At 44.2% G+C, this 16,924-nt stretch overlaps 1 protein-coding gene across 3 annotated transcripts in view; it reads right to left on the bottom strand.

The window, feature by feature from the left end:
* The window catches only part of SUSD4 (sushi domain containing 4), a 71,421-nt gene extending 68,405 nt beyond the window's left edge, over window positions 1–3,016 (bottom strand). Inside the window, exons 1-2 of one of the 3 annotated variants that reach the window (XM_053938718.1) lie at window positions 2,955–3,016; window positions 2,142–2,297 (exon numbers count right to left, since the gene is read on the bottom strand). In XM_053938718.1, the coding sequence (XP_053794693.1) occupies window positions 2,142–2,262 (121 nt within the window). In that variant the 5' untranslated portion in view covers window positions 2,263–2,297; window positions 2,955–3,016. Of the gene's footprint in view, window positions 1–2,141; window positions 2,298–2,476; window positions 2,554–2,663; window positions 2,744–2,954 lie in introns of those variants that run through there. The other 2 variants (XM_053938717.1, XM_053938716.1) reach the window with 2 other exon arrangements.
* Between the last annotated feature and the right edge of the window lie 13,908 nt (window positions 3,017–16,924).

Here is a 16,924-nt window from a genome sequence, read left to right as displayed (position 1 = left end):
TCTGAGATAAGTATGATTATCCTTATTTAACAGATAATGAGAAGATAGAAGGAGACTGGAGCTACATTTTCCAAACCAGTCAGTAATGCCGCGTGCCTAGTGTCTAAATGCACAAATCCATAAAATGAGAGTCCTACACAAATGAAATTTTCAAAGGTCCCAGGAAATCACAACTTTGGCCAACAGCTGCTTACAGAGATCCCAAACTCTGGGTCGCAGGCTCGGGAGCCAAAAGCTGAGCCCTCACAGCACAGACAGCAAACTACATAAGCACAGTGAGCTTGCTCACAGATACACCAGAGCCTAAAATAGGAGGGATGCTAATTCACAGTCCTCTGTTCTAATTACAAAGCTCATTATTTTTGCCACTTGAATGACTCAGGGCGAAAGAAACCCAACAACCGTATATTCTACCACATGAAAGGACTGTACATTTGCTGGGATTTATACGGTGCCTACCTTCTGAGCACAACCACACTGGAAAATAAGAGCAATAATCAGGACAGCAATTAATGTTTTCACTGCTGATTATGCCCATGCACAATTGTTCAGTGCATTGCCTTTTCCTAGACTCTGGTCTAAAAAATAACCCCAAATTATTGAAAGATGCTAAAATGATTTACAATTGAAATTTGATACAGAATTAGTTATACTACTGAGGTGAAAGGCAGAGGCGTTAGTAACAATCAGCATTGCACAATGATTTATTGCAGGCTGGGATGAAAACTATTCCATTTGAGGGGGATATAAACCATATTTTGAAGAATCTCTTGCACTAATCGGCTAAATAAGTGCTGACAATCAAACTGTGGGATATGCAGAGCCTCAGGGAGGAGGGGACCTTGGAGCAGCTTCATTTTTATGAATGGAGCCATAAGAAGGAGGTTAGAGAAGGACAGGAGCATGCACAACTCCAATCCAGAGAAAGGCTCAGGACAGGCTGAATAGCACCACCACACTGAAACGTGAGCTGCCCAGGAAATCAAGGGTTACACAGTTGCAATAAAATAAAATTTAAAAAAAAAGCCATTGATTTCTAAAGAGGGATATGTAGTGACTGCAACAGTTTAAAAGCTTTTTTAGCTGGAATCACATTTGCAGTCACAGGATTTCTATTGGAAAATGGCATTATCGTCTCCAGAGAGAAAACTAGGACTGAATCAGAAGGAGGATGGACAAGATGACCTTTTGAAGTCCTCTTCAGCCATATTCCTGTAAGTCCATATTCAGTGACAGAAAATACATCTGGACTGGAGTTGCTGTGGCTTAGGCATTCAAGTTAGAAAATTTTGGCATAAGTCTTTGGCATGAGAAGAAGCCCAAGCAATTTTTATATCGGGCTCTGTCTGCCATTAGTGATGTGATTCAACCATAAAATGGCTTAGTCCCCCAACATAAATATATAACACCAGTAGAAATGTGAAGCTGCTCTCATTATCACAGCTAAGTTCATTTTTTGCAGCAAAGCAGTTTACTTTAAGACTTTTCCAGTAATCCAAGTCTAATTATGGAACCAATTTAAAACAATTTTGTAATTAAAAGTACCTGCTGAAATATCTCACAGGCTCAATAATTTAAATGATAGTGTTAAAAAGGTAATTAAAATTAAAAAGGCCAAATGAGGCTGGGTCGCTCTTCCACTAGGAGAGTGCTGAAGGACGTCGCATTTGCAAACCTGAATCGCCAGCTTCCTCCCCAGATTCCTGCTTTCCCCAGCTGCACGGGGATTTCGCACTAAGAGTCATCCAAGAGATGTCTGAGCGGACCGCGGCGGGGCAAGGCTTTTTCTTTTTTTTTTTTTTTTTTTTTTTTTTTTTTTTTTTTTCCCTTTAAATTCAAAAAATTACGCTGTTTAAAAATGAAGCTGTACTTACAGAGAGCCAGTGCTCTCTAGCCGGGGTGAGGCTCCCTCCTGCCGGGGGTCCGCACGCAGGGTGCCAAAAGCTGCGCGCCCCCGCGGCGGGCACGGGAGGGGGTGGGGGGCGCAGGGGGGGAACTTTCCCCGCTCCCCCGGGTCGGGGCTGCGGGGCCGGCTGGGGTTGGGGTGGCGCGGGCCGGGGCCGGGGCCGGGGCCGGGGCCGGGGCCGGGGCCGGGCGGAGGAGGGGACCGGGGACGGGGCTGGGGCGCCCCACTCACTCACCGCCCGCCGCCAGCCCCGGGCCGAGGCTCAGCGCCAGCTGCAGCCACAGCGCCGCGGCCAGCGCCCGCCGCCGCGCCGCCGGGAGGGCACCGCCGCCGCTCGCCTGCTTCCCATGACACATCTTCTGCCCGCCAAAGGCATCCGGTTCGCCGTCACCTGCAACGAGAGAGCCGCTCCGCCTCGCCGCTGCCCGGGGCTCCGCGCCGGCTCCGCGGGTCGCCCCCGCCGCGGCTGCCCCCGCGCACCCCCCCGCCAGCCCCGGGACGCGCTCCCGCCCGCCCCGCCGCCCTCCCGGCCCCGCGGCTCCCCCGGCCGTGCCCCCCCGCCGCCGCTACCTGGGGGGGCCCCCCCGCCAGAGCCGGCGGTACCTCCGCGGCTGCTGCCGCCGCCTCCGCCGCTGCGGCTCGGCAGCCTGCCGGGGCCGGGCGGAGCGCACACGCACACACTCACTCACTCACACACGCTCACACGCCACACAGGCGCACAGGGACCCCTGCGCGCCCCGCAGCCGGCCGGCCCTACCTGGGAGCGGGGCAGCGGCAGCCGCAGCGCGCACCTGCCCGGCCCGCCCGCCCGGCCGGCGCGGAGCGGAGGCGCGGGGAGCCGTGCGCGGCGGGAGCGCGGGCAGCCCCGGCGCGCCGAGCACGCATGGCAGCCGCGGGCACGGCCCCGCCGCCGCTCCCGCTGTCCCGCCCGGGCAGCCCGGCCCGCAGGGGCACCCCCTGCCCCGCGCCGGGGGGCGCCCCAACACTGCCAAGGGTAGGGGAAGGCGAAGTTAAGGCTTCGCTCCCGGTAGTTTCTGCTCGTTTTCACCTCAAACTGGGTTTCGTGGTGCGCAGCACTGACGGAGCATCTTTGGAGTGCCCTGTGCTTCGTCACGTAGGCAGAGCGTTAGATACGAGACACGGTTTAGCAGCGCTGGTGGCAGTGCCGCATCTTTCACAGTTTTTGGGAGTGGGAAGGTGTATTCCTGAGCACTCTCACCCATCAGCTTCCACTGGGGAAAGACAGGACGCCTGGGCCTGCCGGCTGGAGCAATTTACTGTTAGGAATCAGCATCCAGCTATATTTAGTGAATCTGTGAAATTCACAGCCACGAATCACTGAATCAGAGACTCGGTCTCGTGGCTCCAGCAGCTGTGGTAGCTCTGTGTTTCTTGGTGCGGTTCCCAGTGTGCTGTTAGGGGCATTGCCCCTTTGCTCACAGCTGGGCATTGCATCTCTTCCCTTGCTCAGAGGTAGCAGAGGGTGTCCTCTAGCTGAAGAGGACTCTGCTAAGCAGATTAAGGTGTTTGGCACACTCTTGGGACACAGCAAGGGGAGCAAAACCAGAGACAAGGGAATGCACATTTGTAATGAAACGCACCTATGCTCAGTACACAGACCCAAAGGTACATGGGATAATACTAACAGCATGTGGACATAGCACATCCTGATGTTTCAAAGTTAATAGTAAATAATAGCAAAGTTGAAGTTCTTTTCAAGTGTCTCAGCTATCTGATGCTGTCTCCTCCAAGTTAAAACTTAAAGCTCTTCAGGAGAGATTTTAGTTCAAATCATTAATCAGTTCAAAGGCCCGCGTAAGAAGCATAGTTCTTTATCTCCCCTGGAGAAAATGGACATCTTACAGTGAAATGCAGGTATTCTGCTAAGAATGGGGAAGTATTTTCAGCTAAGAGAATGAATTATCTCTGAAATACCTTTTTGGCTCCTTTTAAACAGGAAAATTTGGAAACTATAGAGCATTTCCACTATAAAGCATCCTTTCCTGATCGGGTCAGTTTTCATGTCCCCAGCCAGCCCAAAGAGGGAGTTCAGGGCAGTAATAGCCCTCATAAGCCATGCAAACACAGCACAGCACAGTTACAAGATAGAGATGTTCTTCAGAGGCAATAAGCCATTGACTACTACAAGTGGCAGGACAGAGCAATAATGCAGCAATTCCTGTTATCTGTAATAAGAGGATCTTTATGTTACTGGTTTGGTAGCTTTCATTTTTTTAAATCAAAATAGCAAAAGATAATGTCCTGAGCAATCTGATGCTATTCGTGTTCTCCATCAATTGAAATGCAAAGTGCTGGATGCAATGTCTACCTTCAGTGTGGATGGAGCACCCAGACACATCTGAGGAGGAAGAGGAAAATGAACTAATGTCTGTCAGTGTCCATAGGTACTACTTAACCCTTGTTTCTGCCGGTTATTCCTATCCCCACGTGTGCAGCTGCACCTCTGACACCATTCAGCCTGAGGAAGGACAACTGAGTGCTCCAGGCACCTGTCAGCCACCTCATATGAGTGGGAGCACCACTGCTCCAAACAGCACCAAGAAATCAAGGTTTTCTTGTGCAGCGGCTCTTCTTCAAAATCTTAACGAACTGTAAAAATTCTCCTCTTGCTGAGCAGGGCATGTGTGAGCAAGGTGGTGGCAGTGGCTGAATGGGCTGGGGGGGGCTGGCCCCCCAGTGGTTGAAGGAGTTTAGTGGGAATCCGTGTCAGCCGGGAGCAGGGAAGGGCTCCTGCAGCCCGGGAAAGCCTAAATTGAGTGAGGAGCAGCAAAAGGTGGAGGAGGATGAAGCCTGAGGCAACCCCAATCACAGAGAGGCAGAGGGGAAGGAGCTGCTTTGCTTTGGCTTGAACTTCGTTTCTGGAAGGGATGGATGGATTGCCTGAAGGGCTACAACCGCTCTGTGACCAAATCTGACATCTGTAATCAATTTTACTGCATCCTCCTGAGCTGAAGTGGGGCCAGAGCAGTGATCAGTGGGCTGGACCTGAAGCTCTGAGCTGCTGTTACGTAGAACAGACTGAAAAATGCAGGATTTGTCCCCTGGTTATCCCACCCAGATGTCATGATTTCTGTGCCTTCATATACTTGGCTGCCCCTCCACTATTTTTTTAAAGTAAGTTACAAATGAGCCTCAAACCTGTGGGCACTAACCCTGAATTGCCTCTGGTGGGGATAAACCCTCCCTGGAGCTGGTGCAGATGGGCTGCAAACAAGTCAGAGAAATTATGTCATCTTTTTTTTTTGCTTCATATGTACTCACAAAGCTGCTTCCATCTCCCTGCGCTGCTTCTGCAGCTAAAAATGCCACCACTTAGAATGAAGATGAAAAGTGCCAGTGCTCATCTGCACCCTCCAGACTCAGGTCCCTGTTGTCTGGGCCCAGGAGCATCAAGGTGGTGGTGGGAGCAGGGGGAGATCACGTCTTCCTCGTGGCAGGTTGTGGGTGCTGCCATGTGGTGAGAGGTGTTCCTGGCCAGCTTCACTCTCCTTGCAGGGAGAGGCTTCAGCTCTGCTCCAGCTGGTGCACACAGTCAGCTCCTGGCTGCTTCTAGCAAGTGCAGGGTGAGCATCCCAGCCAGAATCTGGCTGGCTGTGGGCTTACAGCTCATCTTCTCCTGGGGTTTTGTAATCACCTTGATGAATAAACAATTGTGTGTATAACTCCTGTAGTTGCAGGATTTTAGTTTTGTCTTGCCATGCACATTCATCTGCTTCATTCTCTCATTTTTATCTTCTCACGTGCCCCCTTTTAGTTGATTATCTTATTCTGAGGTCTGTACTTGATAAAAAGCTAGATTGGAAAATTCAGTTAAATGCATCCAACCCAAAAAGTCGCCCCTCACTCCAAGCCTGGTGATAAGAGCAGCAACATTGACACTGCCCAGGACTAGGAATATGAAGGCATGCCCACCCTACACAGCATTTGGCCCTGAGTCCTGGATACAATTTTCTCTCTGTGTCAAGAAGTAGCGACCATCTTTCAAAGCATCCAAGGCTCACAAGGTCCTCCACCATCCTGACAGGAAGGGGAGGGGAAAAAAGAGAAGAAACTCATGGGTTGAGAAGAGAACATGAGTTCTGAATTTAATAATTAAGATAAGAACAGTTTAATAATTGAAACAAAGTAAAATATAGTAAGGATACTAATGACAGTAATAATTAGACTGAAAAAGATGGACAGAGAGAGAGAGAGAGAGAGAATAGTAAGCCCCAAGAGAAGCAAGTGATGCACAACACAGTTGCTCACCACCCTCTGACTGATGTCCAGCAATGATTGGTCCCTCCTGGCCAATTGCCTCCAGTTTATGTCCTGAGCATTACTCTTTATGGCGTGGAATATCCCTCTGGCCAGTTCAGGTCATCTGTCCTGGCTATGCTCCCTCATGGCTTCTTCTACAGCTCCTCACTCGCAGAGTATAGGAAACAGAAAAGTCTTGATTTAGAGTAAGCACTGCTCGGCAATAACTGAAACATCAGTGTGTTGTCAACACTGATCTCATACTGAACCCAAAACACGGCACTCACCACCCACTAAGAAGAAAATCAGGTCTATCCCTGAAACATAAACTTTAAGAGATTTAGAGATTTTAGAGGAGATAAGATTTTAGTTAGAGATAAGCCTTACTAGAGTAAATTAAAATAAAGGGATTTTGTAAGTAGGCCTTGATGAAGTTAAGAGTTAGTAGTTAACTAATAATTGATTGCTTGTCAACACAATGTTTAGTTAGCTTGGTTTATAATGAAGAATATAGAAACTGACAAATAGCTTTTAGGAACATAAGACAATTGTGGGCCTCCTCTGTTCTGAAACCAATTGAAGACAAGGAATGGGAGTTCTACCAAGGTTCATTTGTCGTATTAGCATTGAAAAAGTAGAAAGGTCAGAATGAGGAAGACTTCATTTACTTCCTCATTTCGGGACCCCTCCCCATGAAAGGGACCACCGACCCATTTCAAGGAACAAACTACGCATGCTTAATAGCTTTTGAAATTATTAACATACGAAGCGAAGAATGGGATGCACTAAATTATGAATATGCATTTGTATTTTGGGTATTCAATTCTTGTGTGGATAAAAGGACTCTGTAATCATTTGAAAGGTGCGGTGTGTATTTGGGAGCTATCCCGCACGCTGTCCGGTGTCGCAATAAACATACACTTTCTAACTTTAAACTGTTAGAGAGTTTTTGTCCGTCACAGTTGGATATTGGTGCTAGATCAATATCCATATTTCTTTAATAAATCATCCCAGCCAAAAGCAGGACACTGTGGTAAGAGTCAGCTGGAAAGGAGGCTATGAGGTCCAAATTCTTGGGTACCTAACACTCTGCTTGGCCTCATTGCATGCATGAGTGGTCATGGGCATCTTTAATTTACTAGCAAAATGTAACCCAAAATATTGGGTATTGGATTAAGTGTTTGGGGATTTTAATTATCACATTAAGATATCCCTTCTCCATGTTTTACCTGCTCAAAAGCAAGGCCAGAAGGAATTGTCCTGGTGATGTGGCTGTTGGGTAGGTAAGTTTCATCCTTAAATTGGACTCCAGAAAGGGTGAAAAGGAAGTGGTGAGGGTTGTAGCTGAGGGTAAAGAGAGAATTTATATTTCACAGCGTGAGGCTTTAAAAAAAAAGACCCCAGGGCATGTTAGTGGCAGTTGTATGAGTAAAGGGGTGGTCAGACCATGGGGAAAAGAACAGCTTAACACAGAAGTCTGCAATTAATTATTTTAAAATATAAAATGGCAATGATTGGCATTGAGATTTGGCTGCAGAACATCAGTCCAGACTGTAAGTACATATTGTTGCAAAATATCCTCCAGACCTCCTGGCCACAGACCAGCTTCCCATTTTATTGGCCACAAGGAAGAGTTGTTGCCTCGACCTCACAGGTATTTATTGGTGTAAATACAATTCTGCACACAAAATTAAGAAAAAGAGCTCAAGCATCATCTAACAAAATGCAGGGAGTTGCTAAAGGGAGCTCTGGATGCCTTGGAAGGCACAAAACTATTCAGGGCTAGGATTCATAATGACCATGTTGTGTCCTTATGAAAGATAACAGCCTTAGATATGCTGTATTACTTGTACTCTTAACAGGCTTTCAAGCATTTTCAAGTAAAACCTCATTTGTTGAACTCGCTTATGTATCAGATAAGGCATACAGTCACTTCCTTCATACGTGGAGTACACCGTATTTCCCTTTGAACTTAGAAATATTGATGAGCTGATATTTCACAAAAACAAGGTTTGCATGGGTAATCCTGGGGAGGTGCCCATTATTAAACCATGTAAGAATAAATAGATGCTTTGCCAAGAAAGGTTTTATCTTCTTATATGTTAGTGGTGATGACTTACTGTTAATATTCAGGAATTTAAGTGTGTCTGAGTGCTTTCCAATCTATTTCCAAGTGTGCCCAGAAGGGTACTCCTGGAGATCCTCCTCTTCATCATGACTTCATTCATTGCCTCCTCTTCATTCATTGACTTTGCTTGATTCTGCAGGAGACTGACCCCCTACACATCTCTGGGTAGATTTGCACTGGAAACCTTGATTTCCTTATTTCCCTCCATTAATGTCTAAAAAGGCCAGCTCTCTCCCCTACCTCAGCCTGAAGAGGGTGATTGCTGGACACGCAGTAATTGCAGGGATTGCAGGAAAGCAATTATTCTAAACAGAATACTTTAAGGTGACTGCTTATAAGAGAGGCTTCCCTCATAAATGTGCTTTCAAAAACAGGTAAGCCATTAGGAGGATAATTATTTTGATGAATTCTGAACCACTAACAGTTATGATGGCTCAAGAAAAGCAGTCCTAAAATTGCAGAGTCCTGATTCTGCAGATGCTAAATAGTGCTGGCTCCTTTCAACTCCTACCAATCTGAAAGGAGAGCTGAAGACATTCATTTTCTCACAAAGTCAGGATTTCAGAAGAACATTTCTTCCTAAATATAATCACTTTTGTTTTAAGGGAGCAGGGGACACCCTGAAGAAAATGACAGGAATATGAAAAGATTCTTTTTCCTTCATTGAGCCATTTGTACTGACAGCCATAAACTCACATCTGGGACCAATACACAAACATTAATAACCAGCCATCAGTGTAGTTTTACCAATTAGTGCTAATTACATTTCATTAGAAAAACTGGCAGTGTAGGGAGGATGGAGTTTGAACTACTTTTTTGTTTCCTACTGACCTACATAACTAATGAAAAGTTTTAGTTAACAGAAAACCACACTTTATTTTTATTTCCATCAACATCACAGAAATAAATGATACCTGGCTAATTGGAGAACCGAACCAAATCACACTTACTAGGAGGCCAATTCTTCGGCTGAACATGGGAGATTTTTGTAACTGTAATGGTTACAGCCAAATTGAACTTGCCACTAGTCCTGTGACTACATTTGGCCCTTGCTTTCCAGTAAACAGTAATTTCCAGCAGAAGAATGTAAAATGAAACAACTCCAGGAACTGAAACAATTTAAATTGGTTATGAGTGCTTTTCATTTCAACCCCTCAGACCAGAAGAGACTTGAAAATGCAAAATACAATATGTAGTGTTTGATTTGCATCACCATTGTAAGACCTGAATGGTATTCATCACCCTTAAGTATAAACTCATGATGAATTTCCCTATGCCCACAGCACACTTGGCACAGTCCATTTCCTTTGCATTATGATACCTGAAGTTCTGCATAAGAGGACCCCAGTGTCTTTCACCTCCAGCTTACAAGTTCATTACTCACTGGTCTGTTTAAATTAAGGTACTCAGCCTCATCCATTTACTACCTGGAAAAGTTCCCAAATCCCACTTTCTGACCTTTTCATCAGTCTGGCAGAAGCAGACCTGAGTGCCAGGGTGCCTTTGGGGTGTGCAGCACAGGGACAGCAAGATACAAATTCCTTCCCACCACTGCCTGAACTTACAGCTACAAGCAAGTCCCTCAGATTCAGCTCCCCTAAAAGGTACCTACATTCAAAATTGCAGCCTCCAGGCCCCAGCTCAGCTGCAGTCAAAGGCACTTCACTATCTCTTAGCAAAAATTCCCAGGAGTTTGCAGTTGTGTTTCAGGCTGTGGGCTCAGTCCTGGCAGCAGGGATTTTGTGGCTTGGTTGGTAGGGTTGTACCTCTGGATGCTGGATTCACAGAAGCTTTCACAGTGCTTCTGATAAGCAAAATGTCTTTCAAACCAGAAGGGATGTGCCTTCTTTTGTCCAAAGAGAGAAGTTGAGCTTTCCACTCAGATGCTGAAGAAATTGTCCTCTGCGGCCCTTGGATTGCGGCCCTTGCATCTCATGTCTCTGCAGAGTTGATGTAGACAGAGTGTGTTTGCCTAGAAGCATTTAACTAAACCATGTAGAAAAGTAAAAAATTGTGGTCTACCTTTTTCCTTGCATGGAGAGCAGCTTTATGTATTCCTTCAGGACACAAGGAAAGAAGAATAAGGAATCACAGCAGAGTCCCCATGAGAGAGGAGAATGAGAGAGCTGAAGCAGATGTGTTCAAACATATTCTTTGAAAAGCTGTGACAAAAATAGAGCAGCTGGTTGAGAAGCCTTCCTGTGCAAATATCTGTACGTTTACAATCCTAAAGGTAGAGTAACAGAAAAAGTTAAAATGTCACCATTTTATAGTGCTGCATAATGACTTCCTAAGATGTTGAGATTTTTTTATATTGAGTCCTAACTAAATGCCATGCAAAACCTTAGCTTCATAACATATGGTCAAATATGAATTCAGAGAATAAAGAATCAATTTACATGCATCTTAGGTATTTCATGTCTACACATTTTTTATGTTTCTTGGTAGGCATAGAGCAATTTGCATTAACTTCATTTCACAGCAAAACCATGGAAAAGCTGCAAGAGCATAGTTCTGTCAGTGTTACACTAGAATTTTTGTAACTTCCTCTGGCATCTGTTCTGATGCACATACTAAAAACCACAGTATTGGGCTCCAAAACTGTTCCAAAAGTCCAAAATGTGAAGCAACAGCCATATAGTGGGAATTAGTGCAGCCAGAAGAAAGGGAATGGAAAGAAAGATCCTAGACAGAATTTGATGCGAGCAAACCTTGAAGATGCAGAGATTTGGATTTGAGCTGTTCTCATCTTTAATTTCCACGTTTATTTTATACCTTTTCCACACAGACACAAAAATAACTCTCTTCTGCTGTAGCCACATTACCACTGAGTTGTGCCAATTGTATCAGCTGCTCATCTGGCTCTCAGTACAAGCAACAGTTCAGGTTTGTTCAAGTTTCTCCCTGCATGTGATCCTTTTCTTCCTTTCTGCTGATGCTTTTTTGTAGTTTTATATCTGTCAGCTCTTATAAGGTGAGATAATAACAAATCTAAAGCTGTCCGGAAAATACATGATCACCATTCCTGCTTGCTGTTGCCACCCTGAAATTCATAGCAACAAGAGGATTAACAAGCTTGAACTGAAGACTAAACTAGATTAGGTTCGATTAGCTATTCTCCTTTAGCAGAAGAAGCTCTAAAGAAAACAAAACCCCAAACAAACAAAAAAAATATGTCAGCAGTTCCTTAAAGGAGAGGTGCAAGAAGGTCAGGACAAGTCCAGCCAGCCCTGAAGGTTATGCATTGGGTTGTGACTTTGGGGGCTGTCCCTGCCCTCTCTGGCCCACAGAGGCAAAGCTGTGGGTGGAGAGCAACAGAAGGGGGGAGAAGAGGGAAAAGGAAATTGTTGGAACTGATGTGAGTTACCCTGTGATAATCTGTTTGGGAACAGAAAAGACGGGAGTGAGAGCAAGCCCTCCACAGTCTGGAGAAGGCAGCACCCTGCCAGGGACAATTTGTTGCAAGTGGCAACAGCATGGATTGGAAAGATCTCTGAAATGATGCTGCTATCCTCTTTTCTTCATGTCCCTGCCTTTTCTTCACAAGGTCTACTGCAGCCTCCAGGGACAACAGCTCCCCAGGGCAATGGCTGAAACCCAGCCTAGCTCTGCAGAGAAAGGAATTCTGCCTTTTTTTGTCATGAATAAGATGACTTTCAGATATTTAAATCCCAGGGGAGTCATCTAATTCTTCATGTTCGCTAATGAAAAGCAAATCCAGCCAGGTTTAGTCTTCCTCAGCAGATTAATTGTCATAATATTAATTATTCCTTTTTATGAAGTTTAGTGCCATTTAAAGCTTTGTCCTTCTTTGTACGTAGGTGTTAAGGCTATATTATTTATATGTGATTGTTTTGTTTAAAGTGTAAAACACAAACTAAAACATAAACTAACTTTTTTTGGTATAGCAATGCCAATACACTTTTGGTGCAATAAAGCATCAGGTATTAAATACATGGATGGGACAATGTGTGGTGGTGAGATGGCAAGAACTTCACATGACAGGCTTTCAAAATCCAACTAATTACATCTTCATCAGCTCAGAACTTCTATGTGCCCCTGACCTCTCTATCTCAGTTGCTCCATTATACTTTGCATGCTGAAGCTCGTTAGGGTCTGGTTAAACCGAAGTTCCCGGGACATTCAGCTTACTTATGTTAGTTTGTTCAAACACTCCGTTACTTTCCATGTGAAAATAAGATTTCCAGCTCTCCAAATTGAATTTGTCAACTTCAGCTGACAAACAATGATTTCTGAGAGATTTTTTTCACTTGGATTTCCCCTTACCCTCATTTGGAGTCCTTTCATAATTGTACTTATTCTCATGAAAATACCTCAATAGCACATTTGAACCACTTCACAAGATTCTTTAAAGTAAGAGTGAGGTCTTCAAATTTCTCACACGGAGAGTATTAAAAAGGAGCTTGTTTGAGCAGCTCCAGGGCCACCTGGCATGGAGAAGGCTGAATAGGGGCAGGACCCCTAGATGGTCTAGATGATCATTGTATGATTCTATGATTCTATGATTCTATTCTATGACAGGGGCATGTCTGAGCTGGTGGCCCGTGTGATTTGGACCTGCTCAACCACCTCTGTGCTCAGCACTGCTGTGGCTCTAAAGGGAAAGCACTGCTGGGCAGAGAAGGCCTTGGCTGAGCTTGCTCCTGCATCATGAGCAGCAAGGAGAGGAGGGTTTTGAGCCCCCACCTTTGGCAGCCACTGCCAGCAGCTTGGCTCTGCTGAGCTCCTGTTCAGGGAGGGAGAAACCTGTGCCAGGGTGGAAAAGGCTTTGCTCAGTCCTGACAGGAAAGGGCAGGAAGAAACAGACATTCCTCTGTTAAGAGGTGGTTTCTTCTCTTCTTTGGAGCTGCAAACTTCAGGCTTGGTTTTGCTGTTGCGAAGCTCATAGTCAAATAGTCCCTTTTTCAAAGGGATTCCTCCATGCTGATGTGGGCAGCCACCAGCCCCAGTGCTGGGCTATCCTGTCCCTAAAGAAAAGCCCAAACTCTCTTGTGCACAGCCTGAAAGGAACTGAAAGATTTCACTGTCACGTCTCTTTGTCCCTCCTCTGTTCCCCACACTTCATAAATTCGCATCTATAATTGATCCTTATATGTTGCCCATATTTATTGATTGTATATCACTGCTTATTCCTAGTTACTGCTTTCTTTTTTTTTTTCCTCCCCCCAGAATTTGGCTTTCAGGCAATGCTGTCATCTTTCTTGGCACTGGAATCACAGCTTTTTGGCTGTTTAATGAGCTCTTCTTGAAAGAGCTCAACATTCTCCATCACATTTGCTCCTTCTGGGTTTTTTTCTCACTATCACTCTCTTCATCTGGGAAACCAGTCCTTCTGAAACACTAAAAATGTATAAAAGTGTGTTTTCTTTTTGCCCATTGTAAATACTGGCAAGCAGTGATTACCATTGCATGGCTGATGACTTAGCTTCATCTGTAAGAGAAGGGCCCAGGCTGGATTTGCTTGGGATGGGTGTTCAAGATTAGAAAGTTACTCTTGTAACTTTTAGAAAAAAAAAAAAATTGCCTTCAAAATAGTCTTGAAGGATATTGCAGTTCTTTCCTTACACAAAGTTTATGAAGGAAAGGGGGACTGTGAAATTTTCTTGTAACTGATTTGAATCCAGGAGTTCTTGTTCAGTCCATCATAGTCAAGTCAGAAATTATTTTTCTAACACTTGAGACTGTTTGGGTAGCAGGTTGTATTTCAGCTGATGATTTATTTATAAATCTGAGGAAAAGGATTATTTATGACTGCAAATGCAGGATAAATTGTGAAATTTTACCTATAACCAGAGTTACAAAATTTCAGCATATATTTTATTCACAAGCTTCCTTCCTTTTACATTATTTAGTAAATATGTTATCTCCTTATATGTGGTCTCTGCCCCAAAGAGTTTGCAGTCTCATTCAGGTGCCAAAGATTTTTTTTAGCAGAGGAAAGCATAATGAAGTAATTAGTTTTGAAATAAACAGACATCATTGCATATTAGAGAGGATGCACATTCATTAAGGCATCATGCAGAATCCTTCTCCTGCAAGGCACATGTTCCGCACCAGGCATGGCTAAAGATGTTACAGAAAGGGCTTCACTGAAAGCAGAGACATTTCCCTTTGGATTATGACCATGAAGTCATTTTATCCACACCAAGATCTGAAGTCCATCAATAAAACTGAAAGGAGAGTGATTTCAAAAGCCATGCATTATGTTTAGCCCTCCTTACAATGCACTCAGAGCACTTCCCCGTGGTTTGATTTTGCTGGGAGCTGAAACCATTGAGGTGCTCAGTCCTCAGGCAGAGTTACAGCACCGGGAATTATTCCACCACAGTTCAGTGCCATTTACCACGCCTCATCATACAGACAGCCCCTGAATGCAAATGGGAAGAATAATTTCATTAAATCATTTTTGGAACTGCATAATTTTAGTAATTAAAACCTTTACTTATATCTATTCAGGAATGAGCAGAATATTATATTAATGCACTGCACTTATTAAATTTTTAAGGTTGAGTGGTAAATTTAGGGGTGATGCAAGACATAGTTAAAGACCTTTCAGGGAAAAAATGGTCAAACAGCGTTCTGATTAGTACAAATATGTGGGAATTTTCTCCTCAAATTTAGTTTGGTGGGAACAGATGGGCTTTTCCACGTACCTGATTCTATGGCTATTTTGCTGTGCTTCAGATGTTTCTGAGGCACAGGTGTTTCTAGGCAACATTTAGAGAATTCTCAGAGGAAAAATATCTGCATAGGAAAAGCAAAACTAAAAGCTGCCCAACCCAGCCCCTGTACTGAGTTAGCATGCTGTCTACTTCTTCAGTCATTCAAGGCCAAAGAAATATGCTTATTTATTTCTTTGGGCTTTATGTCAAGCTTTTAGGTTATGATTTGCAAAAAGAGTGGGAAACCCAAACAGAGCAAAGCCCAAGAGATATGTAAGGGAGCACTGAAATGAAGACATTCATCAAATACTGATAATCATTCCATTGTCTACAGAAGCATGGACAGCATACAGAAAACAAATGCAACAAAGCACATGCAGTACATTAAAATCCTGATTTTATATATATTTTATCTTGCCAAAACAACCCGGATATCTCACACACACACAAAAAATACATATACAAAAACACACACAATACAAAAAAAAAAACAGGGAGCAAGGCTCAATACAGATTTAATCACAATGTCTGATTCCAGGTTAGTTTAAAAGAAAATGAGAGAAATCATCTCACCTTTCATAATTCATTAGAAATGTAAGTTAGACACTACAATTGATTCAGATGAGTACATGACACCTTTTTCATTGCCTCTTCTCTATTTCTCTGCCAGAAAGCTCTTATATCTCAGCTTCTTACAAGATTGTTAAATTACTAGTCAGAAGAACAAACCTTTCAAAAGATTTAGAGGTTCTACCTTCTGGATTATATACCATGGTAATTTAATGCTAACAAGCTGCAGTGCTGACTAAGGCAATTTGATTCATAAGAATTTATGGGCTATTCAGAATATATCCCAAAGCATGATTACAATTATCTGACAAATTGTTCTGTGAGGAGAGGGACTGATGTTGCACCCGTGTCTTCTTCCCATCCCAGGCATCCCAACTCCCTGCTTCCTTCAGCAGCCCTTGGCTGTGGCTGGGGCAGAGCTGCAAACATCCCAGCCATTGCTTCTGGGGCCAGACAAAACCTGCAGTGTGTTGATTCTACACCTAAAACCAGCGTGCACAATAGAAGAAAGAACTGTTTAATAATCCTGGTAGAAAGAGGCTTTCTTTTCCTGCTCCCTTCTCAAGTCTGTTTATTTTCACTGCTATCCAAGCAAAGGCAGGATTGCCACAACAGCTTTAGGCACCTGCTGGAAACCGAGATCACAAGTCCTTTGTAATTCATGGGGATTTGCCTTTGGCCCAAGCAGTTAGAGGATCATTATTGAAATCTTTCAGCACTCTGTTTGCTCCTGTTTGTACTAGCACAGGTTATCTCGACTGTACCTCCTATGCTTGATCACATTCCAACTTTACAAACAGAAAAGTCCTTGGGAATACACAATTCTGAGAATATACAATTTACAATTTCACCTTATCTGCTGTGACTACAAGGTAAAAAATCATAAAGAAAAGGCACAACAACAAAAGAGTATAGTGGGGTGAAATTCTGTTTTCTCACCCTGGAATCACTCCCAGGTGCTATGCAGCTGAAGTAAGTGGATTTACACTCAAGTAGATTAGAGCAGATTTAGTTCCTACACTGTCATCCATATCTGCCTCTTATCTCATCATTGTCAGGCTTGCACTATACTGTTAAAACTATTGAGGAACTATACCTTCATCTAAGGTTGCCCACAGATCTGTAATTCCAGCTGCATGACAACGAGGTTTTAGCTGCTGCTGAATTGGGCTTCTACTTCGGTTCTTTTAGGAAAATAAGATGCTCAAAGCCCTAACATTTTCCCTGACAATCACCCAAAGTGCTTCTAACTCATATCAGCGTTACTTTCACTTCAACTCTGACCAAGCAACATTTTGGATGGCTTTGGAAAAGGAGAACTGCAAAGTGGCTTCATTTCTTTCTAGCAGCAGAGCAAATGAGCGTCCTAGGACTTTG

This window comes from Vidua chalybeata, chromosome 3 (assembly GCF_026979565.1).
Source record: "Vidua chalybeata isolate OUT-0048 chromosome 3, bVidCha1 merged haplotype, whole genome shotgun sequence".
Taxonomy (NCBI): Eukaryota; Metazoa; Chordata; class Aves; order Passeriformes; family Viduidae; genus Vidua; species Vidua chalybeata.
This window is presented reverse-complemented; position numbering and strand designations above follow the sequence as displayed.